This window comes from Diceros bicornis, chromosome 2, assembly GCF_020826845.1.
Source record: "Diceros bicornis minor isolate mBicDic1 chromosome 2, mDicBic1.mat.cur, whole genome shotgun sequence".
Classification (NCBI taxonomy): Eukaryota; Metazoa; Chordata; class Mammalia; order Perissodactyla; family Rhinocerotidae; genus Diceros; species Diceros bicornis.
The window spans coordinates 51,085,483-51,104,289 of NC_080741.1; the positions used below are offsets into that span (position 1 = coordinate 51,085,483).

The 18,807-nt window shown below is 39.3% G+C and overlaps 1 protein-coding gene across 6 annotated transcripts in view; it reads left to right on the plus strand.

Moving 5' to 3' along the window:
* RBM6 (RNA binding motif protein 6) overlaps positions 1-18,807 on the plus strand; it is a 114,294-nt gene that overhangs the window by 48,566 nt on the left and 46,921 nt on the right. For all 6 annotated transcript variants that reach the window (XM_058559082.1, XM_058559091.1, XM_058559132.1 and 3 more), the window contains one exon: positions 1,307-1,380. In XM_058559082.1, the coding sequence (XP_058415065.1) occupies positions 1,307-1,380 (74 nt within the window). The remainder of the gene's footprint in view (positions 1-1,306; positions 1,381-18,807) is intronic.

An 18,807-nucleotide genomic window follows, 5' to 3' on the forward strand; every position in this document is an offset into this window, starting at 1 on the left:
ACAGCTTTATTATTATCAAATAGAACATTTCAGGCCATTCATTCCATGTGACAAGATATCCAGCCCGTTTCACCAAATTTAGTCTGTTTTTTAAGTTATATTTTCTACTGCCCTAGTTTTTCTTTTTGTTTTTTTATTTTTTTGGCCTTTGATACCTTGATTCAATCATATCAGTTTCCTGTTGTTATATATACTTTGTACTCAAAATTCTACTAGGTTTTGTCTTGTTTCTCTTTCCCTGAGTTTTATTTCTCATCTGAACAAAACACATCTTTTTCTCGCTCTTCCATTTGTACAGCGTCACTCCTAAGATGAGCTTCTTTTTCCTGTGAGGCAGTGGAGCAAGCGTGAAAGCCATTTGTGAAGCATTGCATTGACAAGTGTATTTTTGTAGTCATATGGTGGCAGTATCAGGGAAATTATAGGATGGGTTAGTATTAGAGTTCAGCAGCTGTAAATCCCATGACTTCCCAATCTCATGGGTCATGAGAGCCGCAAATGACACTTGCTCAGGAGAAAGGTGAAGGGTGTTTTATAACTCTAATGGTACGTACAATTCTTGAACATGTATTGATCGCTAACAACTGCTGTCTCTCCTCCAGCCTACCACGCCGCCAGTGTTTGTGCATAAGCACAATTTTGGACCCAGCTATTTGCGCTTATTTATGCTTTTACACTTGCTTCTTTTCATAAAGATTTTAGCTGGTTTATGACTTGAGTTGAAACAAGGAAAAAAAGAGGAGACCTGAAATGGTCTATCCCCTGCCAACCAGAAGCCTCCTGTGGTATCCAAACAGAATAGTTCCATCAGTCTGTCAGCACTTCTATCTTTGAAGGTGGTTTCTGCTTGAAAAGTGGTGACTATTAGCATAGCTTGGGGATAATTGCTTCTCCTTCCTCTCTCGAGATACATTTTTTTTTCCACATACTTTCTGTTCTTGTTGACTTTGTTTTTCCAGAACATTCAGCCTGTGGTTAAAATGTTTCAGGTCCCCACTTGAACTTTCTGTGGGATCACCCATTTCTGGGGCACCCTTGCCAGATCATCAGTGCTAAAGAGGGGAAAGGATCTTCTTGGTTAATAGAAAAAGCCATTTTGGGATGACTCTCAAAAGTCCAGAAACATCCAGACTTTCCTTCAGTACTTTTTTCTGTTTGGGGTAGCATCTTTGCCTAGTATAGGGGAGGGAGGGGCTACTTGGGAGGGCTTATGTTTAAGGGGTTCAGAAACAGGGGATTTAAGTGTGTCTTTTGTGTTTGCAAGGCACTAACACCACTCCCGTCTGTATTTAAATGCTGTCCCCAGGTTACGACTATGGCTATGTCTGCGTGGAATTTTCACTCTTGGAAGATGCCATCGGATGCATGGATGCCAACCAGGTTGCTTTATACTTCGGTCAAATGATGCTGGAAGGATATATTTTTTATGTATGGGGAGGGAGGGTTTCCAGTGATTAAACTTTGGAAAGGTACCAGAAATCTATATTTGGAGCATACCACATTCAACCAAAAAGTGGTTGTGAGGAGAAACTTTCAAAGAGGGTGAGAAGGTTTCTCTAGAAGAGTTAAGGGGCACCTACCTCTAGAGAGTATTTTAAAAACTAGAGCCCAGTTGCAGTTGGACTAGACTCCAAAGACAATAGATGGAAAAAAATGACAGGTCTAGAGTGCTTCCCTTTGGAGGGTGACTGAGATAGGGATCCTGATGTGAAGAACGATCCTTGACTGTCTGTGATCCCAAGGATCTTCCCAGCACAGGAATTCTAGGTTAATACTTACACCCAGACCTAGGGTGAAGACCACTGATGGCAACTTCTGTGGCACTCAGGTCCTGCCTGCATGTGCTACTTTCATAAGAGGGCCATCAGGGAGGAGAGAGTTGTGGATTGTTTGTGTCTGTTGCATTCATCGTTGTTCTCTGCAAATTGGAGTTTTGTACTTAAGTTCTAGGCTGCATACAGTCAGAGCTGGTGAATCTGAATCTGTACTTACCTTATGTTTGAAACACCTAGATATATTCAGCTTGCCACCTAGAACTGGCATCTGGGTCTTTAATTGAGCCCTGCCTGGTGGTTTTGGGAGGAATTATGAAATGGATAGAATCCTTATTGTCACGGTATTTCCTTGGGGAGAGTTGTTTTCTTTGCGAAGTCTTAGTTTCTCCATCTATAAAGTGGGAGAAAGAAGTGTTAGTGATATAGTTTGATTTTTATGTACCCACTGCCTATACATAACAATGTGAATGCAGTGTGCTCAGACTCTTAAGAGAAGGTTCTGCCAGGGCCAGCCCTGGTGGCCTAGTGGTTAAGTTTGGCATGCTCTGCTTCGGTGGCCTGGGTTCGGTTCCTGGGCGCAGACCTACACCACTTTTCTGTCAGTGGCCATGCTGTGGTGGTGGCACACATAACAAAAAGAGGAAGATTGGCACAAATATTGGCTCAGGGTGAATCTTCCTCAGCAAAAAAAAAAAAAAAGAAAGAAAGAAAGAAAAGAAAGTTCTGCCAGAGAGGAGGAGTATTGTATGAGAACTCTTCCTCTCTTATAGCCTAATGCCCTTTCATCAGCTTTGTTCCATTCAGCATGCCTCATTACACTTAACCTTTTCCCTTCTTTGGCTGTGTTCTCCCCTTAGGGGTGTGGAGATGACATGCTATAAATCCTTTGGGAGCAAGCACTAATTAGAGGAAACTTTTGATGTATCCATACCTGTTATTAGTAATATAAATACTGCTAGATCCTCAGAGAATGACTGGCTTAGGACCTTATTTCCTTGACAGGGTTCTTGTCGATTCTTTTGACAAGATCAATTGATTCAGTGTCCATCATTGAGTCAGTCACTTAACAGATACTAATTATGTGTCAGAAACTGTGCTACCTACCAATATTTGGAGAGAAGAATAAAGGTCCCAATCTGAATGCTTATGGTTGATTCTATTCTGACGGTATCCTAATTTGAGAACACTCATTTAGTTCATAAGCATCTTCTTCTTATCAGTGAATCGTCGTTAAGTCCTTTGCCACTGTACTAAATAATACTGTGAGTGATGGAAACATAAATGGGGGAGCCATGACAGTTGACATCTCGTTTGTATCATTATCCCAACTGTGTGTTTCTCCTAGAGGAGTGTTGCTTTTTATCAGAGCTATTTAATCTTTGATCTTAAAAATAACAATATTATGTCTTAACTGCCTCTTCCCTCTGTCCCAAGAGAAAATCCTGTCTAAAGTTTCCAGTCCCGTAAAGAGTAGTGTCAAGTAGAACTAGGGCAACCTTCTTTAAAAACAAGGTTTATCGGGGCTGGCCCAGTGGCAGAGTGGTTAAGTTGGCACGCTGCACTTTGGCAGCCTGGGGTTTGCAGGTTCAGATCCCGGGCACGGACCGACACACCACTTGTCAAGCCATGCTGTGGCGGTGTCCCATATAAAGTAGAGGAGGACGGGGCACGGATGTTAGCCCAGGGCCAATCTTTTTCAGCAAAAGGAGAAGGATTGGCATCAGATGTTAGCTCGGAGCTAATCTTCCTCACACACACACAAAAAAACAAAAAAACAAGGTTTATCTGTAGGCAGTTTCTATTGGAGCTATATCTGGAAAAAATGTTCATTTATACAAGCAGTATCGAGGAGGTGTGGCTTAGAGACATCCCCCCACCACCCGTTCTATAAACACTCTTGGGGCTCCCAGATCCCTGATGAATGACTCTTGCCCAGTAAATGGGGCACCAGAACAAAGCAGGACAGGGCCAGAATTCTTCCAGATGTGAAATAGAGTGTTCTGACAGGTAGCCATCCTCATGCATAGGGTAGCCATATGGCACTCTGCAGGAGTATAAGTAAGAGACAACCTCTGTCTTCTAGGACCTTATGTTCTCAGACTAAGAAAGGTGACAGATTATGTGGTACTCATGGATCCCATAGGGTGTTCTCTCAAATAAACTCCAAATTTTTGACTGATCTCATTTTCAATATTCACTGGAGTTATTCCTTAATATGACATCACCATATCCTTATTCAGTCAACCCCATTTCCTAGATTTTTATTCTTCCACTAGACATGGGACAGAGGGCATCCTGCTAGCACTGCCATACAACAGAATCCTCTCTTGTGGAACTGCAGAGACTTCATGATCCCATCAGCATTCTTTTAATAACCTTTACCACAACTCAGATGTGTGCAAATCATTTTGATGGAGAAATTTTTGAGAATGGGATCTCCAGGGAAATTTTGTACTTAGGTGGTACAGCATAGAAAAGAGGAGTGTAGGTTCTGCAGTGAGATGTAACTTCTTAGCTGGATTGTCTCTGGCAAGTTTCTTAACCTCTCTCAGCCTCAATTCCCTGTTACCAGTACTTCATGGGGCTCTGGTGTGGATTAAACGAGATCATACATTCATGAGTGCCTGCTGTGTGCCAAGCACCTTTCTGGATGCTGGAGATGCTACAGTAAATAAGACAGATTATATAACTTCTGTTTTTTGTGATAGAAGACAGAGCATAAGCAGGTAGACAAATTTAAAGTAATATAATATGTGATAGTGCTAAGTGCGATAAAGATAGTGAACCAGGGTATTGAGAGAACATGTGATGGGGGCAATTTTAGATGGGGTGGTCAGGGAAGCTTCTTGAAGAGTGACATTACATTTGAGTAGTGAGTCTTGTTGAATAATGTATACACTTAGCATAGCATCTAGTACCTAATAAGCATTTGAAATTAGATGATCATCTCCTACTTCTCTTCTCTCCTTTCTTCATGTCAAGTAATTTCCAATCATAATTCTAGGAAAATAAATTTCTTTTTATATCTGGAGTTTATTAAAACTAATTCTTTAAGGAAATGGATGTGGATTAAGCTTCTAATAACACTGTAATAACTCCGAATAACTCGGAATCTTAGGAGAGATGTTAGAATTTGAAGGAAAAAGTCCTTACTCCTCAGAGTGCATAAAGCAAATGTTTATGGAAGATGAATGTCTCTGTTTATTCATCCATTCTCCTTCCCTCCAAGTTTTACTTACAGATTAAATTGTACAGATTCTGAGTCACTATCTGCTGGGCACCTCGGAGTAGAATGTGTGTGTGTGTGCACGTGCGCGTGCTTTTCAGGAGGTTTTTATGAAATGCTTTGGGTTGAGTACTTTGTAATTCTTTGCTGTGCTGACTCTTGATGTGAAATGTCTTTTATTTATTGTTGACTAATACTTATAAGTCTAGGGGAAGGGAATAAAGGAACTTTCTGCAGGCTTGTTTTGTCAAGTATTGTGAGGTATGTGTGCCTTAATGAGATTGTTCAGGATGATAACCGAGACTCCTCTTGCCCTTTCCCAGTTCCTTCATGGAGGCATCAAACACTAGGCCACTCTGGAGCAGTACTGAGCATTGTGGCCAGGGGGACTTATCAGGGAATCGCTTAGCCAGCAGCTGTCTTGTTTGGGCAAGTAATTTCCAGCAGAGGTCTGGTAGCTCATACCTTCACCATCTCCGTGTAGGAGAAATGAGAAGCCAGCAAACACTGTGAGGCAGAGCCTTTAATTCTACCCCTACTGGGAAAGGTATTTCTAGCAGTGTCACATACCCTTGGCTTTCTTTGTTGTCCAAGTCCCTGGAGATTAAGGGTGAATATTATCTCCTTTCGCTGTGTGTGCCATTGCATTGGGAATTGGGGAGGGTAGTAGGAAGCATTGTGTTAGAGTATTGATCCCTTTCAGTGGTTGCCCAGTTGTCCCAGTTGTGAGTACTAACTCTCTCCAAGTATTGTCATTTATTTGGTCTGCAGGAATTAGCATTATATTTTCTCACATTTGCAGATGTGTTGTTTGTTGCCTGTTCCTGTTTGATCAAATATTCACTAAAATGCCCTTATAAGAGATAGCTCTGGGAGAAGAATTCAATTCTGGGGAATTTTTACTCAACTTTCTTAGCATTAGTGGTCTTCTTTAGCCAAAGATGACTTGGCTATATGACAGAATCAGCCTGACTTTATAAAGTACAAGGAAAAGGATGCTGTTATCACCTAATATGAAAATTCCTGCAGACATTGGCTGTTTTCTGGTGTGGGGGATGAAGGCTGTAGAATACACAGTTTTATGAAGTAGTGTTTTTTGTGTCAACAAAACTAAGAGAGTTTGGGTTTTTGAAGATACCAGGATGGCCAGGGTATCTGTGAAGGTATGTGAAGGAAGCCAAATCTTAAATGGGACCTGTCTTTGTAATTAAAATGAGATCAGGGGCCGGCCCCGTGGCTTAGTGGTTAAGTGAGTGCGCTCCACTGCTGGCGACCCGGGTTCGGATCCTGGGCTCGCACCGACGCGCTGCTTCTCTGGCCATGCTGAGGCCGCATCCCACATACAGCAACTAGAAGGATGTGCAGCTATGACACACAGCTATCTACTGGGGCTTTGGGGGGAAAAAATAAATAAATAAAATCTTTAAAAAAAAAAAAAAAGTTTAAAAAAAAAAAAAAAATGAGATCAGTAGGGCAACCTTATGTTTTGGGGGATGGGAAGGCTATTTGTGGAAAAAATGAGTGAAGATGCAGTTTATTGGATAGCAATACTGTATGAAACACTTCAGTACTTAAATTGTGTGTTTTCCAAGTAACAAAAAACAATAATCTATAAAATTCCTGCAAGGTTGTGGTGTTGCCTAAACCCTCACCCCAAAACTATTTCACTGAAGAGAGTGTAGCCTCCTGGCCAGGGCTCAGCTGTATAACTTGTGGTTTGAGTCATGCCATTCTTCGTGGAAACGTCCATTTCAGTACCTTCTCCTGATTGCTCTTAGTAGAGGTATTAGTGGGAAATAGAAAGGAAAATGCGTTCTAAAATGAGTGTAAATCAACGGTTATTGAATATTCTCGCTCTCTGGAGAGTTGGGGTATTCAGGACAATTAAAAATGATTTTAAGAATTGTGATTTGGTTACGCAGTTTTGTTACCTATCCAGTGATTGAGTCTTGACTGGGCACAAGGCAGTATATTGTAGTAGTTAAACACATAGACTCTGGAGGCAGACTGGCTGGGGTTGCATCCCAGCTCTGTCACCTTCTACTGTGTAACTTGGGCAAGTGGCTTAACGTCTCTGTGTCGCAGTGTCCTCTCATACTTCTAGGGATTAAATGAGTTAATGCACGTAAGGTGATTAGAACTAGGCCTGGCACGCAATGAACATTGAGTGTCTATTTGTTATTATCACGACAACTTCTCATCTGACTGGAACAAAAGGTCTTAAGTTACAGCAGCTCCAGTCTTGGCTTCATGAAGTATATGGCTATAAAAGGATTTGGTGGCAGTCCTCAGAAGGATTATTTTTGCAAATGATACTTCTCGTTTAGCCTATTGGCTTGGACTGATTATCAGGGGACTGCTTCCAGGTCTGTCTAGGAGTTTCTGCTGTTTTAGTCTTCAAATCTTAAATTCTCTCAAGAGAAAGAGCAGGAGATGCACTACATGTGCCATGGAATATGGTTAGACCACACTGGAAATCTAGCCTGTGGCTTTAAAACCCCAAGCTTTGATATCCAACCCCTAGCTTTGCCGTATCTCAGACTTTCTCCAATAATTATAAGAGGTGCTCTAAACTTGATTCAGTTTAATATTCTTGAATTTGAAAAATAAATGTTTATCATTTGGCAGTTTTAAGAGGAACTTCCAATATGTCTCCTACAATGAAGTTTATAATTATTTTTGTTGTATATATATCATGGTTAATTTCTTTGGATTGAAGTAATTTAGTTCTTAATTTGTACTAAATTGGAAATGTGCCTGTATATTTTACCCTTATGCTTTGATGTTGTCATACCTCTTTCAGCTTGTATTTTTAGTTAATGTTCGACTTTTTATAAAAATGGGATTGTGCAAAGTGCAAATTCTCAGTCTTGTGGCCTTTTGGAACTTGATTACAGATAGTTATTGAAAGAACAAGCAGGATAGGTATAATTCTAATTAACTAGCTCAAGTTTTATACAAGGGCACACTTCAGTTTGTGATCTTGATTATAACTTTGGTTTATGACTTTGTATGCCTCCAAACAGTATAGGGTTAGAAGCACAGATAGGCTTAGAATTCCAGCCGCATCACTTAGCTCCTTTGTAACTTCTGAATCTCAGTTTCCTCATGTGTAAAATGGAGGGATAATCATATTACCTACCTCAGAGCAGTTGTGAGATTAGAGTGTGTAATGTGTGTAAAGTACTTGGTGCAGTGCCAGCATATGGTACGTGCACAGTAGTAAAGGGTGATTCTATAAGCTGGACTCTGCTTGGTTGTCCTCTTCCTTGGCTGCTTATCCACATCTTGGGACTCAGAGATGCCTGAAAAGTGGTAGCGCTGCTGTGGGTGGCAGCTAGGTCTTTGGCAGCCAGTTCATGTGGTGTTTTTGCCCACTGCCTCTCCCATTGAGACTGAGATGTCTGGACTGACAGTGAAACAGGCTGGGTAGCACCTCTCCTGACAGTGTCTGAGGGATAAGTAAGTGCACAGGGTTCCAGGCATGTGAGGGCAGAGGACCATGGCCATTCCATCATTTCTGCGGTAGAGGGCCTTGTTTCTGAAGCTAGCATTGCTGATAGTTCTTCTATCAGAGAATTCTCTTAGACTACAAGTGGCATTGAGTGTTATTAGGCATCTCTATCCAAATTGAACTTGGAGGTTATAATGCATCTTTGTGTCTCATTCTCCACGGGGCCAAATGTTCAGGTGTTGTCATTCCACCCTCTAGCTCATTTGTGTTAAGAGCTAGATATATAATATAGTGTATTACATGTAATATGTATATATTTCTTGTTAAGAGTATTGATGTATGACTTAATTGTGGATACGCTTATCTAGATTAATAATTATTTTTAATCTCACATCGTGAGATTAGTAACACTAATGTTGTGTACTAATAATGTATATTTTTCCAAAATTCTTGGCCACGAGAAATTTGTGTTTAATCTGTATAAATGCCATTTCCAAAGGAAAATACATAGGAGAAAAAGAATCTATCACAGAAAGTAGATTATTGGTTACCAGGGAGAGAGGGAGAGCAAGAAGGGATAGTGCGTAACTAGGGTCTCTCTTTGGGGTGATGAAAATTTTCTAAAATTAGATAGTGGTGATGATTGACCAACCTTCTGAATATACTAAAACCCACTGAATTGTATAAAGTACTGTAAAAGTGAATTTTATGATATGTGAACTATCTCTCAATTTAAAAAAAAAAGTCTTTAAACTTAGCTTGGAGTATTAGCATGGTCCCAGCCCAATGGGAATGAGTCCAAGTCTAAAATACAAATTCATTTACCGAAAAAAAAAAAGTGGTCTATTAATTTGTCTGGAAGCTAGAGATCTTAAAATGTATGCAGAATTTGGTGTGGTGTCTACTTACCACAGAAGAACATTTAAGCTAAAAATCTGAAAGGTGATGGATGGAATTGGTAACAAGCTGCATTTGAAGTGCCCACGTGGCTTGTTCACAGTAGTTGCTCAGTGTGGTTGAGTGGGCTTTCTACTTTAGTATTTACACAGTTAGAAGTAAAGGAAAGGACCATTTTGAAGTAGATTTAAAATGAAAATGCCATTTAGGAAATCCTTGGGCTATTTTTTAGAGGCAATATTCCTATAATTGGATGGTTTGTAGGTACCAACTTGGATCTTTCCTGATTTCCTGGAATTGTTAAGCAAAGCTCAAAGCTGGAGTCGGGGTGGGAGAGACCAAATCACTACTGGGGTAGGTTCCCTCCCTGAATTATCTTTTTTAGAGGCTTCTTTCCAGCAGCATTGACATTGTGGCTGTCATCTTTGACCTCTAGTATGAGGAATACAGGGCTTTTTTTAAGGAAAATATTATTGTGATAATTTATGTATCATAAAATTCACCCATTTTAAGTGTACAATTCAACAATTTTTAGTAAATTTACCAAGTTGTGCAACCATCATTATAATCCAGTTTTAGAACATTTTTATTGTTCCAATAATATCTCAGTTCAGGGATACGTTTAATTAAAATAAAAAGGATTTCAGACTTATAGGAAAGTCACAAAAATAGTACAAAGAATTCCTGAGAGCTTTGCACCCAGATTCCCCAAATGTTAACATTTTACCATATTTGAATGCAGAGATTTTTGAATAGCAATGATCCCTTCTCTTGAAAAAAGGCATCATTTAACTTGTCCTTCCACCACATCCTCCCTTGGTCGTTGGAGGTGCTCTTTGGTGGGGGGAGGTATGTGAATTTCTCGTGGGTTGAGTACATGCTTTGGAAGGTGATTAGGGCTTATGCTATCTTGTCAATGCTCCCAAGAAGGTCCCCTGCTAGGCAATGCCGAGGTTGGGGTTGGGGGATGGGAAATAGGGCCAGATTCAAATCTCCCATTCCTGGGCACCATGAGGTTTTTGTGGGGCTTTTCAAAAAAACAACAAATGTGTTCCCTCATGAGAGTTAGCATTTGGATGCCTGATACACAAAGAGGGGCTATGTGCTAGTCAGCATTGGACCAAGAAGCAACAGCAGCTAGGGGAAAAAGGAAGCAAACTTACCTCCACTGGCCTGATGATGTTTTTTGTAAGACAGTGGTTCTTAACAGTGGGGGGAGGGAGAGAGGAGGCAATTTTGACACCCTCTATTCCCCTCCCCAACCATTGGACATTTGGCACTGTCTGGAGACATTTTTGGTTGTCAGTACTGGTGTCTAGTGGGTAGAGAGCAGGGATGCTGCTAAACATCCTACAATGCACAGGACAACCCCCATAATGAAGAGTTTATCTGGATCAATATGTCAATAGTGCCGAGGTTGAGAAGCCTTGGTATAAAGGGACAAGTGTTGTGGTTAGCCAAAGAGAGGATGACCCAGCTTGCCATTGGTTGTCTCATAATGAATCATCTTTCTCCTTGCTTTCCTCCTGGTCCTAACAGAGTGAGGAGTGGTGGGTGGGGTTAGCAGTATAGTGAGAGTGCAGACATGGCTCCTGCCCACCCTCCAGACTGCCACAAGCCTAGCGTCTGCCCTTGGGGTAGGAGCTTTAGAATGAGACTTATTTGATATGTTGACCAGAATAAGTTCTTTAAATGACCAAAAGTGATTTTTAGAATCAGGCTGAGATATGATTAAGATATTCTGTTATCCAGCAGATATACCTGCTAAATATGGGGGTTGGGGGTCAGCAGATTATACACGTTTGGTAGCAGTGACTGGAAAAACCAGACAAATTGAGATTTCTCCAAACAGATTGTACTTCACATGTCAGTTAGTTTTCCAGGGAATGTTTAAAGTGTAGGTGCTGATTTTCACAGCCCTTGGTTATAGTCTATCAAACGTTTGAAGTCTCTTTGGATCATCTTTTCATTTGGCTTTATTTTGGAAGAAGGTTTCACAGAGCCATATAACTGGGGCCAGCATGCTGAATTAATGATAAAGACTAAACTCAAAGTAAAAGATGCATATATTTTATCTTAATATGAAAAGCACTCTGCTGTAAATGGGACCTTCTCTGCTATGTAATACTGATTGGTCTGTCTGGAATCACATTGGAAGTATCAGAAGCAACTCATTTTAACTTTTGCTAATATGGTGAATCCTAAGCACCTGCTATGTGCAAGACCATAGGTTTGGTGGTATACATTTATTAATGAATAAAATGGACATATCTCCCTACATTCTAGTGGGACGAGACTGTTTAAAAGTTTTTAATTTTGTGGGGCTGGCCCCATGGCATAGGGGTTGGGTTTGGTGTGCTCTGCTTTGATGGCCCGGGTTTGTGGGTTCGGATCCCGGGCGCAGACCTACACCACTCGTCAGCCGTGCTGTGGCAGTGACTCACATACAAAATGGAGGAAGATCAGCACAGATGTTAGCTCAGGGCTAATCTTCCTCAAGCAAAAAAAGAGGAAGATTGGCAACAGATGTTAGCTCAGAGCGAATCTTCCTCAGCCAAAAAGGAAAAAAGGTTTTAATTTTTTAAACTTTTCATTTTAGAGTAATTTCAGACTTTAAAAGGGAGTGCAAAGACAGTAAAAAGAATACCAAATACTCTTCACTCCTACATCTCATAGTACAGTCATCTAAATCAGGAAGTTAACATAGATATAATATTATTAAATCTACAGAACTTTTTCAGATTTTGCCCGTCGTCCCATAATGTCCTTTTTCTGGTGTAGGATGCAATCCAGGATCACGTGTTGTATTTAGTTATCATATCTCCTTTTTTTCTCTGTCAGTTCCTCAGTCTCTCATTGTCTTTCATGACCTTGATACTTCTGAAGAGTACTAGCAGTTGTTTTGCAGGACATCTCTTAATTTGGATTTGTCTGTTTCCTTGTGATTAAATTCAGATTATGCATTTTGGGCAAGAATACCACAGGAGCGATGTGGTGTCTTTCCCAATACATCATCAAGTGGCACATGGTTTTGTTCCATTACTAGTGGTTTTAACTTAGACCACTTGGTTAAGGTGATGTTTGTCAAATTTCTGCACTGTAAAGTTACTACCTTAGGTATAATTAACTTGTTAATTCATGATAATTGATAAGTATCTTGTGGGGAACATACTTTGAGATTATATAACTATCTGGTTTCTCAGCACACTTTTTTCACTTAATAATTGTAGCATCCATTGGTGATTCTTGTGTGTAGCAGTTATTACTGTGGGGTTTGTCTAATGGTAATTATCTATTTCTGTCATTTCTTCCACATTTGTTAGAATTCTACTGTAAGGAAGAGCCATCCTTTCTCCATTTTATTTATTTATTTGTATCAGAAAAAATTAATGGATTTTTATCCTATGAGTTATAATCCATTACTATTATTATTATTTTGTTAAAATTGTCTTGGGTTTGGCCATTGGGAGCCTTTAAATTAGCTACTGTGTCCTGTCAACATGCCTTCATCTTGTTTTGTTTTTTTTCTTTAAGCACTTCCTTACTTTCTGGCACCACAAGATATTCCAAGTTCATCTTATACTTTCCCTGCCCCAGCCCTCGAATCAGCCATTTTTCCAAAGATCTCAGGTTTTTTAATGGAGAATGGTATTTAGAAACCATGATCTGGGCAGTAGGTATGCTCATTGCTGCTAAGGTTTCATTGTTTCTGGGCCCTCTCAATGAACAGAACTAAAAATATATGGTATATACACACAAACGCATTTCTATATCAATCTCTCTGTGTATATATATTAAAAACCGTGATTTCATGATGATAACTCCAATTCCAATCCAATATCAGAGTTTATTCTAGCTTTACTCCATTCCTTATTTGTAATTCCTTTTGCTAACAGTGAAAATCCTAGCTCTCATTATGCACAACATGTTTACTTATGTGCTCAATCCTAGGGTATACATAAAGTAGTTTCAGAATTGTTAATTCATACCCCTGTGAAGAACTAGAGTACAGTATTTGGGTACAGTTCTTTTTATCTTTAGCCTGAGAGTATATAGTCAAAATACTGTTTTCCAAAGTTACTTAGGTTAGTTCTTCACCACCCCACCCACTCTTCAGGGTAGTTGGTACTCATTGTACTGTAGAAAAAGTGGAAAACACAGGTTAAAAGAAAAGGAGTTAACATCTTCAGTAATCTATGTGCTGCTATTATGATTTTTTTAATTAATGGATTTTTTCCTATCCTTTTAAATAGACTTTGTTTTTTAGAACAGTTTTAGGTTCACAAAAAAAATTGAGCAGAAAATACAGAGTTTCCATAATACCTACCCCACCTCCACCACCACACTCACAGGCTTTCTTACCATCCTGCACCAGTGTGGTACATTTGTTGCAATCAATGAAACAACATTGATACATCATTATCAACCAAAGTCCATACTTTACATGAGGGTTCACCCTTGTTGTACACTCTATGTTGTACATTTTATGGGTTTGGATAAATTTTTAATGACCTGTATCCACCATTATAGTATCATACAGAGTAGTTTCACTGCCCTAAAAACCCGCTGTGCTCCACCTACTCATCCTTTCCTTCCCCCAAGCCCCTGGCAACTGCTGATCATTTTACTGTCTGCATAGTTTTTTCCAGAGTGTCATATAGGTGAAATCATACAGTATGTAGCCTGTTTAGATTGGCCTCTTTCACATAGTAATATGCGTTTTAGGTTCTTCCATGTCTTTTCATGGCTTGATGGCTCTTTTATTTTTTCCTTTAAGCTCTAAATAATATTCCATTGTCTGGATGTACCACAGTTTATCCGTTCACCTACTGAAGAACATCTTGGTTGCTTCCAAGTTTTGGCAATTATGAATAAAGCTGCTATAAACATCCATGTGCAGGTTTTTGTGTGGACATAAGTTTTCAGCTCCTTTGGGTAAATACCAAGGAGCATGATTGCTGGATCGCATGGTAAGAGTATGTTTAGTTTTGTAACTGCCAAACTGTCTTCCAAAGTGGCTGTAGCATTTTGCATTCCCACCAGCAATGAATGAGAAGTCCTGCTGCTCCACATGCTCACCAGCATTTGTTGTCAGTGTTCGGAATTTTGGCCATTCTAATAGGTGTGTAGGGTATTGCATTGTTTTAATTTGCACTTCCCTGATAACATGATGTGGAGCATCTTTCATCTTTTCCTATGCTTATTTGCTAGCTATAGGTCCCCTCCACACACAGTGTTCTTTATCAAGTTGAGCAGGTTCCCATCTATTCGTAGTTTGCTGAGTTTTTATCATGAATGGGTGTTGAGTTTTGTCAGATGTTTTTTCTGTATCTATTGATATGTTCATGTGATGTTTTTCTTGTTTAGCCTGTTGATGCGATGGATTACGTTAATTGATTTTTGAAAGTTGAATCAGCCTTATATACCTGGAATAAATTCAAGTTGGTTATGCTGTATGATTCTTTTTGTACGTTGTTGGATTTGATTTGCTAATATTTTGTTGATGTTTACATCTGCGTTCATGGGAGATATTGGTCAGTAGTTATTTTCTTGTTATGTCTCTGTCTTGTTTTGGTATTAGGGTGATGCTTGTCTCATAGAATGAGTTAGGAAGTGTTCCCTCTACTTCTGTCTTCTGGAAGAGATTATAGAAAATTAGTATAATTCTTTCTTTAAATGTTTGGTAGGGCCGGCCCCATGGCTTAGCGGTTGAGTGCACGCGCTCTGCTGCTGGCGGCCCGGGGTCAGATCCCGGGAGCTTCTCCTGCCATGCTGAGGCCACATCCCACATACAGCAACTAGAAGGATGTGCAACTATGACATACAACTATCTGCTGGGGCTTTGGGGGAAAAATAAATAAATAAAATTATAAAAATAAATAAATAAATAAATGTTGGTAGGATTCATCAGTGAACCCATCTGGGCCTGGTACTTTGAGTTTTGGAAGATTATTAATTACTGATTCAATTTCTTTAATAGATATAGACCTATCCATATTGTCTTTTTCTTCTCGTAGGAGTTTTGGCAGATTGTATTTTCCTAAGAATTGGTTCTTTTCAACTAGGTTATCAAATTTGTGGGCATAGAATTGTTCATAATATTCCTTTATTATCCTTTTAATGTCCATGAAATCAGTAGTGATGGCCTCTATTTCATTTTTGATATTAGTAATTTATATTTTCTCTCTTTTTTTCTTAGCCAGGTTAGATATTTATCAATTTTATTGATCTTTTCAAAGAACCAGCTTTTGGTTTCATTGATTTTTCTCTATTGATTTCCTGGTCTATTTCATTGATTTCTGCTCTAATTTTTATAATTTCTTTTCTTCTGCTTACTTTGGATTTAATTTGCCCTTCTTTTTCTAGTTTCCTAAGGTGGAAGCTTAGATTGTTGATTTTAGGTCTTCCTTTTTCTCTGTTATGTGCATTCAGTGCTATAAATTTCCCTCTAATACTGCTTTTGCTGCATCCCACAAATTTTTTTTTATACATAACATAAAATTTACCATTTTAACTATTTTTAAGTGTACATTTCTGTGGCATTAAGTACAGTCACATTAGTGTGCAACCCATGATGACCTTTCTTTTTTCTTTATTGTGAAATTGTTGTGCATTATTGTCAGTCACCGTATAAATGCATCCCTTCACCCCTTGTGCCCACCCCCACCCCCTTTGACCTTGGTAACCACCAAACAGTTCTCTCTTGTCCATGTATGGGTTTATTTTCCATTTATGCGTGAAATCATGCAGTGTTTATCTTTCTCTTTCTGGCTTATTTCACTTAACATAATATCCTCCAGGTCCATTGATGTTGTTGCAAATGGGACAATTTTGTCTTTTTTTAATAGCTGAATAGTATTCCATTGTATATATGTACTGTGTCTTCTTTATCCACTCATCAGTCAAGGGACACTTGGGTTGCTTCCATGTCTTGGCTATAGTGAATAATGCTACAATGAACATAGGGGTACATAAGATTCTTTGGATTGTTGATTTCAGGTTTGTTGGGTAAATACCCAGTAGTGGGATAGCTGGATCATAAGGTATTTCTATTTTTAATTTTTTGACGAATCTCCATACTGTTTTCCATAGAGGCTGTGCCAGTGTGTGAATTAGGGTTGCCGATTCTCCACAGCCTCTGCAGCATTTGTTATTTTTTGTCTTGGTGATTATAGCCATTCTAACGTGTGTAAGGTGATATCTTAGTGTGTTTTGTGTGTGTGTGTGTGTGTGTGTGTGAGGAAGATCAGCCCTGAGCTAACATCCATGCTAATCCTCCTCTTTATGCTGAGGGAGACCGGCTCTGAGCTAACATCTATTGCCAATCATCCTCCTTTTTTTTTTTTTCTCCAAAGCCCCAGTAGATAGTTGTATGTCATAGTTGCACATCCTTCTAGTTGCTGTATGTGGGACGTGGCCTCAGCATGGCCAGAGAAACGGTGCATCGGTGCGTGCCCGGGATCCGAACCCGGACCGCCAGTAGCGGAGTGCGCGCACGTAACCACTAAGCCACGGGGCCGGCCCATCTTAGTGTGGTTTTGATTTACATTTCTCTGATGATTAGTAATGTTGAACATCTTTTCATGTGCCTATTGGCCATCTGTATGTCTTCTTTGGAGAAGTGTCTGTTCATTTCCTCTGCCCATTTTTTGATTGAGTTGTTTGTTCTTTTGTTGTTCACTTGTGTGAGTTCTTTATATATTATGGAGATTAATCCCTTGTCGGATATATGGTTTGCCAGTATTTTTTCCCAGCTGGTGGGTTACCTATTCATTTTGATCCTGGTTTCATTTGCCTGGTAGAAGTTCTTTAATCTGATGAAGTCCCACTTGTTTATTTTTTCTTTTGTTTCCCTTGTCTGAGTAAACATGAAAGTCGAAAAGATCTGTACATGACCGATGGCGAATAATGTACTGCCTATATGATGAATAGTGTACTGCCTATATTTTCTTCCAGGAGTTTTATAGTTTCAGGTCTCACTTTCAGGTCTTTGATCCATTTTGAGTTAATTTTTGTGTATGGTGAAAGAAGATAGTCTACTTTCATTCTTTTGCCAGTGGCTGTTCAGTTTTCCCAGCACCATTTATTGAAGAGACTTTCCTTTCTCCACTGTATGTTCTTAGCTCCTTTGTTGAAGATTAGCTGCCCGTAGATGTGAGGTTTTATTTCTGTGCTTTCAATTCTGTACCATTGATCAGTGTGGCTATTTTTGTACCAGTACCATGCTGTTTTGATTACTATCGCTTTGTAGTATGTTTTGAAGTCAGTGCATCCCACAAATTTTGGTAAGTTGTGTTTTCAGTTTCATTTAGTTCAAATTTTTAAAAAATTCTTGAGAGATTTCTTCTTTGATACGTGTTATTTAGAAATGCTGTTTAGGGCCGGCCCTGTGGCTTAGCGGTTAAGTGCGGGCGCTCCGCTGCTGGCGGCCCGGGTGCGGATCCCGGGTGCGCACCCACACACCGCTTCTCTGGCCATGCTGAGGCCGCGTCCCACGTACAGCAACTAGAAGGATGTGCAACTATGACATACAACTATCTACTGGGGTTTTGTGGAAAAAATTAAGAGGAGGAGGGTTGGCAATAGATGTTAGCTCAGAGCCGGTCTTTCTCAGCAAAAAGAGGAGGATTAGCATGGATGTTAGCTCAGGGCTGATCTTCCTCCCCCCAAAAAAAAGAAATGTTTAATCTTCAAGTACTGTATTTGGGGATTTTACAGCTATCTTCCTGTTACTGATTTTTGGTTGAATTTTTTTGTGGTCTGAGAGGATACGTTGTATGATTTCTGTTCTTTTAAATTTGTTAGTTTGTGGTTGACTGCCCAGAATGTTGTCTATATTAGTGAATATCCCGTGTGAGCTTGAGAAGAGTGTTTATTCTTCTCTTGTTGGATGAAATGTTTTATAAATATTGATTAGATTACTGCTATTATTTTGATGTGTGCCCTTCCAGATTTTTCTATGCACATATCATCTATAAACTCTGTATTTATAAAGTAGGATGATCTTGTACACATGATTTTATAACCTTTTCACTTCAAATATTGTGGACATCCTTTGTCATTAAATTATTAATTTTTATCACATCACTTTTTATGGCTCTATAATGCTCCATAATATAGATGACCATGATTTAACTAGTTCTTCATTTGACATTTTGAGGTTATTTCTTTATCATATTAAACAATTCTGTGATGAATATCCTTGTAGCTAAAGAGTCACACATCCTTAATTACTTCTTTAGTTAATTCTTCCAGGTAGACTTGCCAGATTAAGATTAAGTATATTTTATAACTTCATAAATGTAATCAAATTGCCATCCAGAAATTTCCTGATTTATTCTTTTGCTAATGGTGTTTGAGAGTACCTGTATTCTCGGCATCCTAACCAGTGCCAAGTGTTAGTGACAAAATACTTGAACTGAGTAGTGGTACATAGATGTTTGTTATTGTATTCT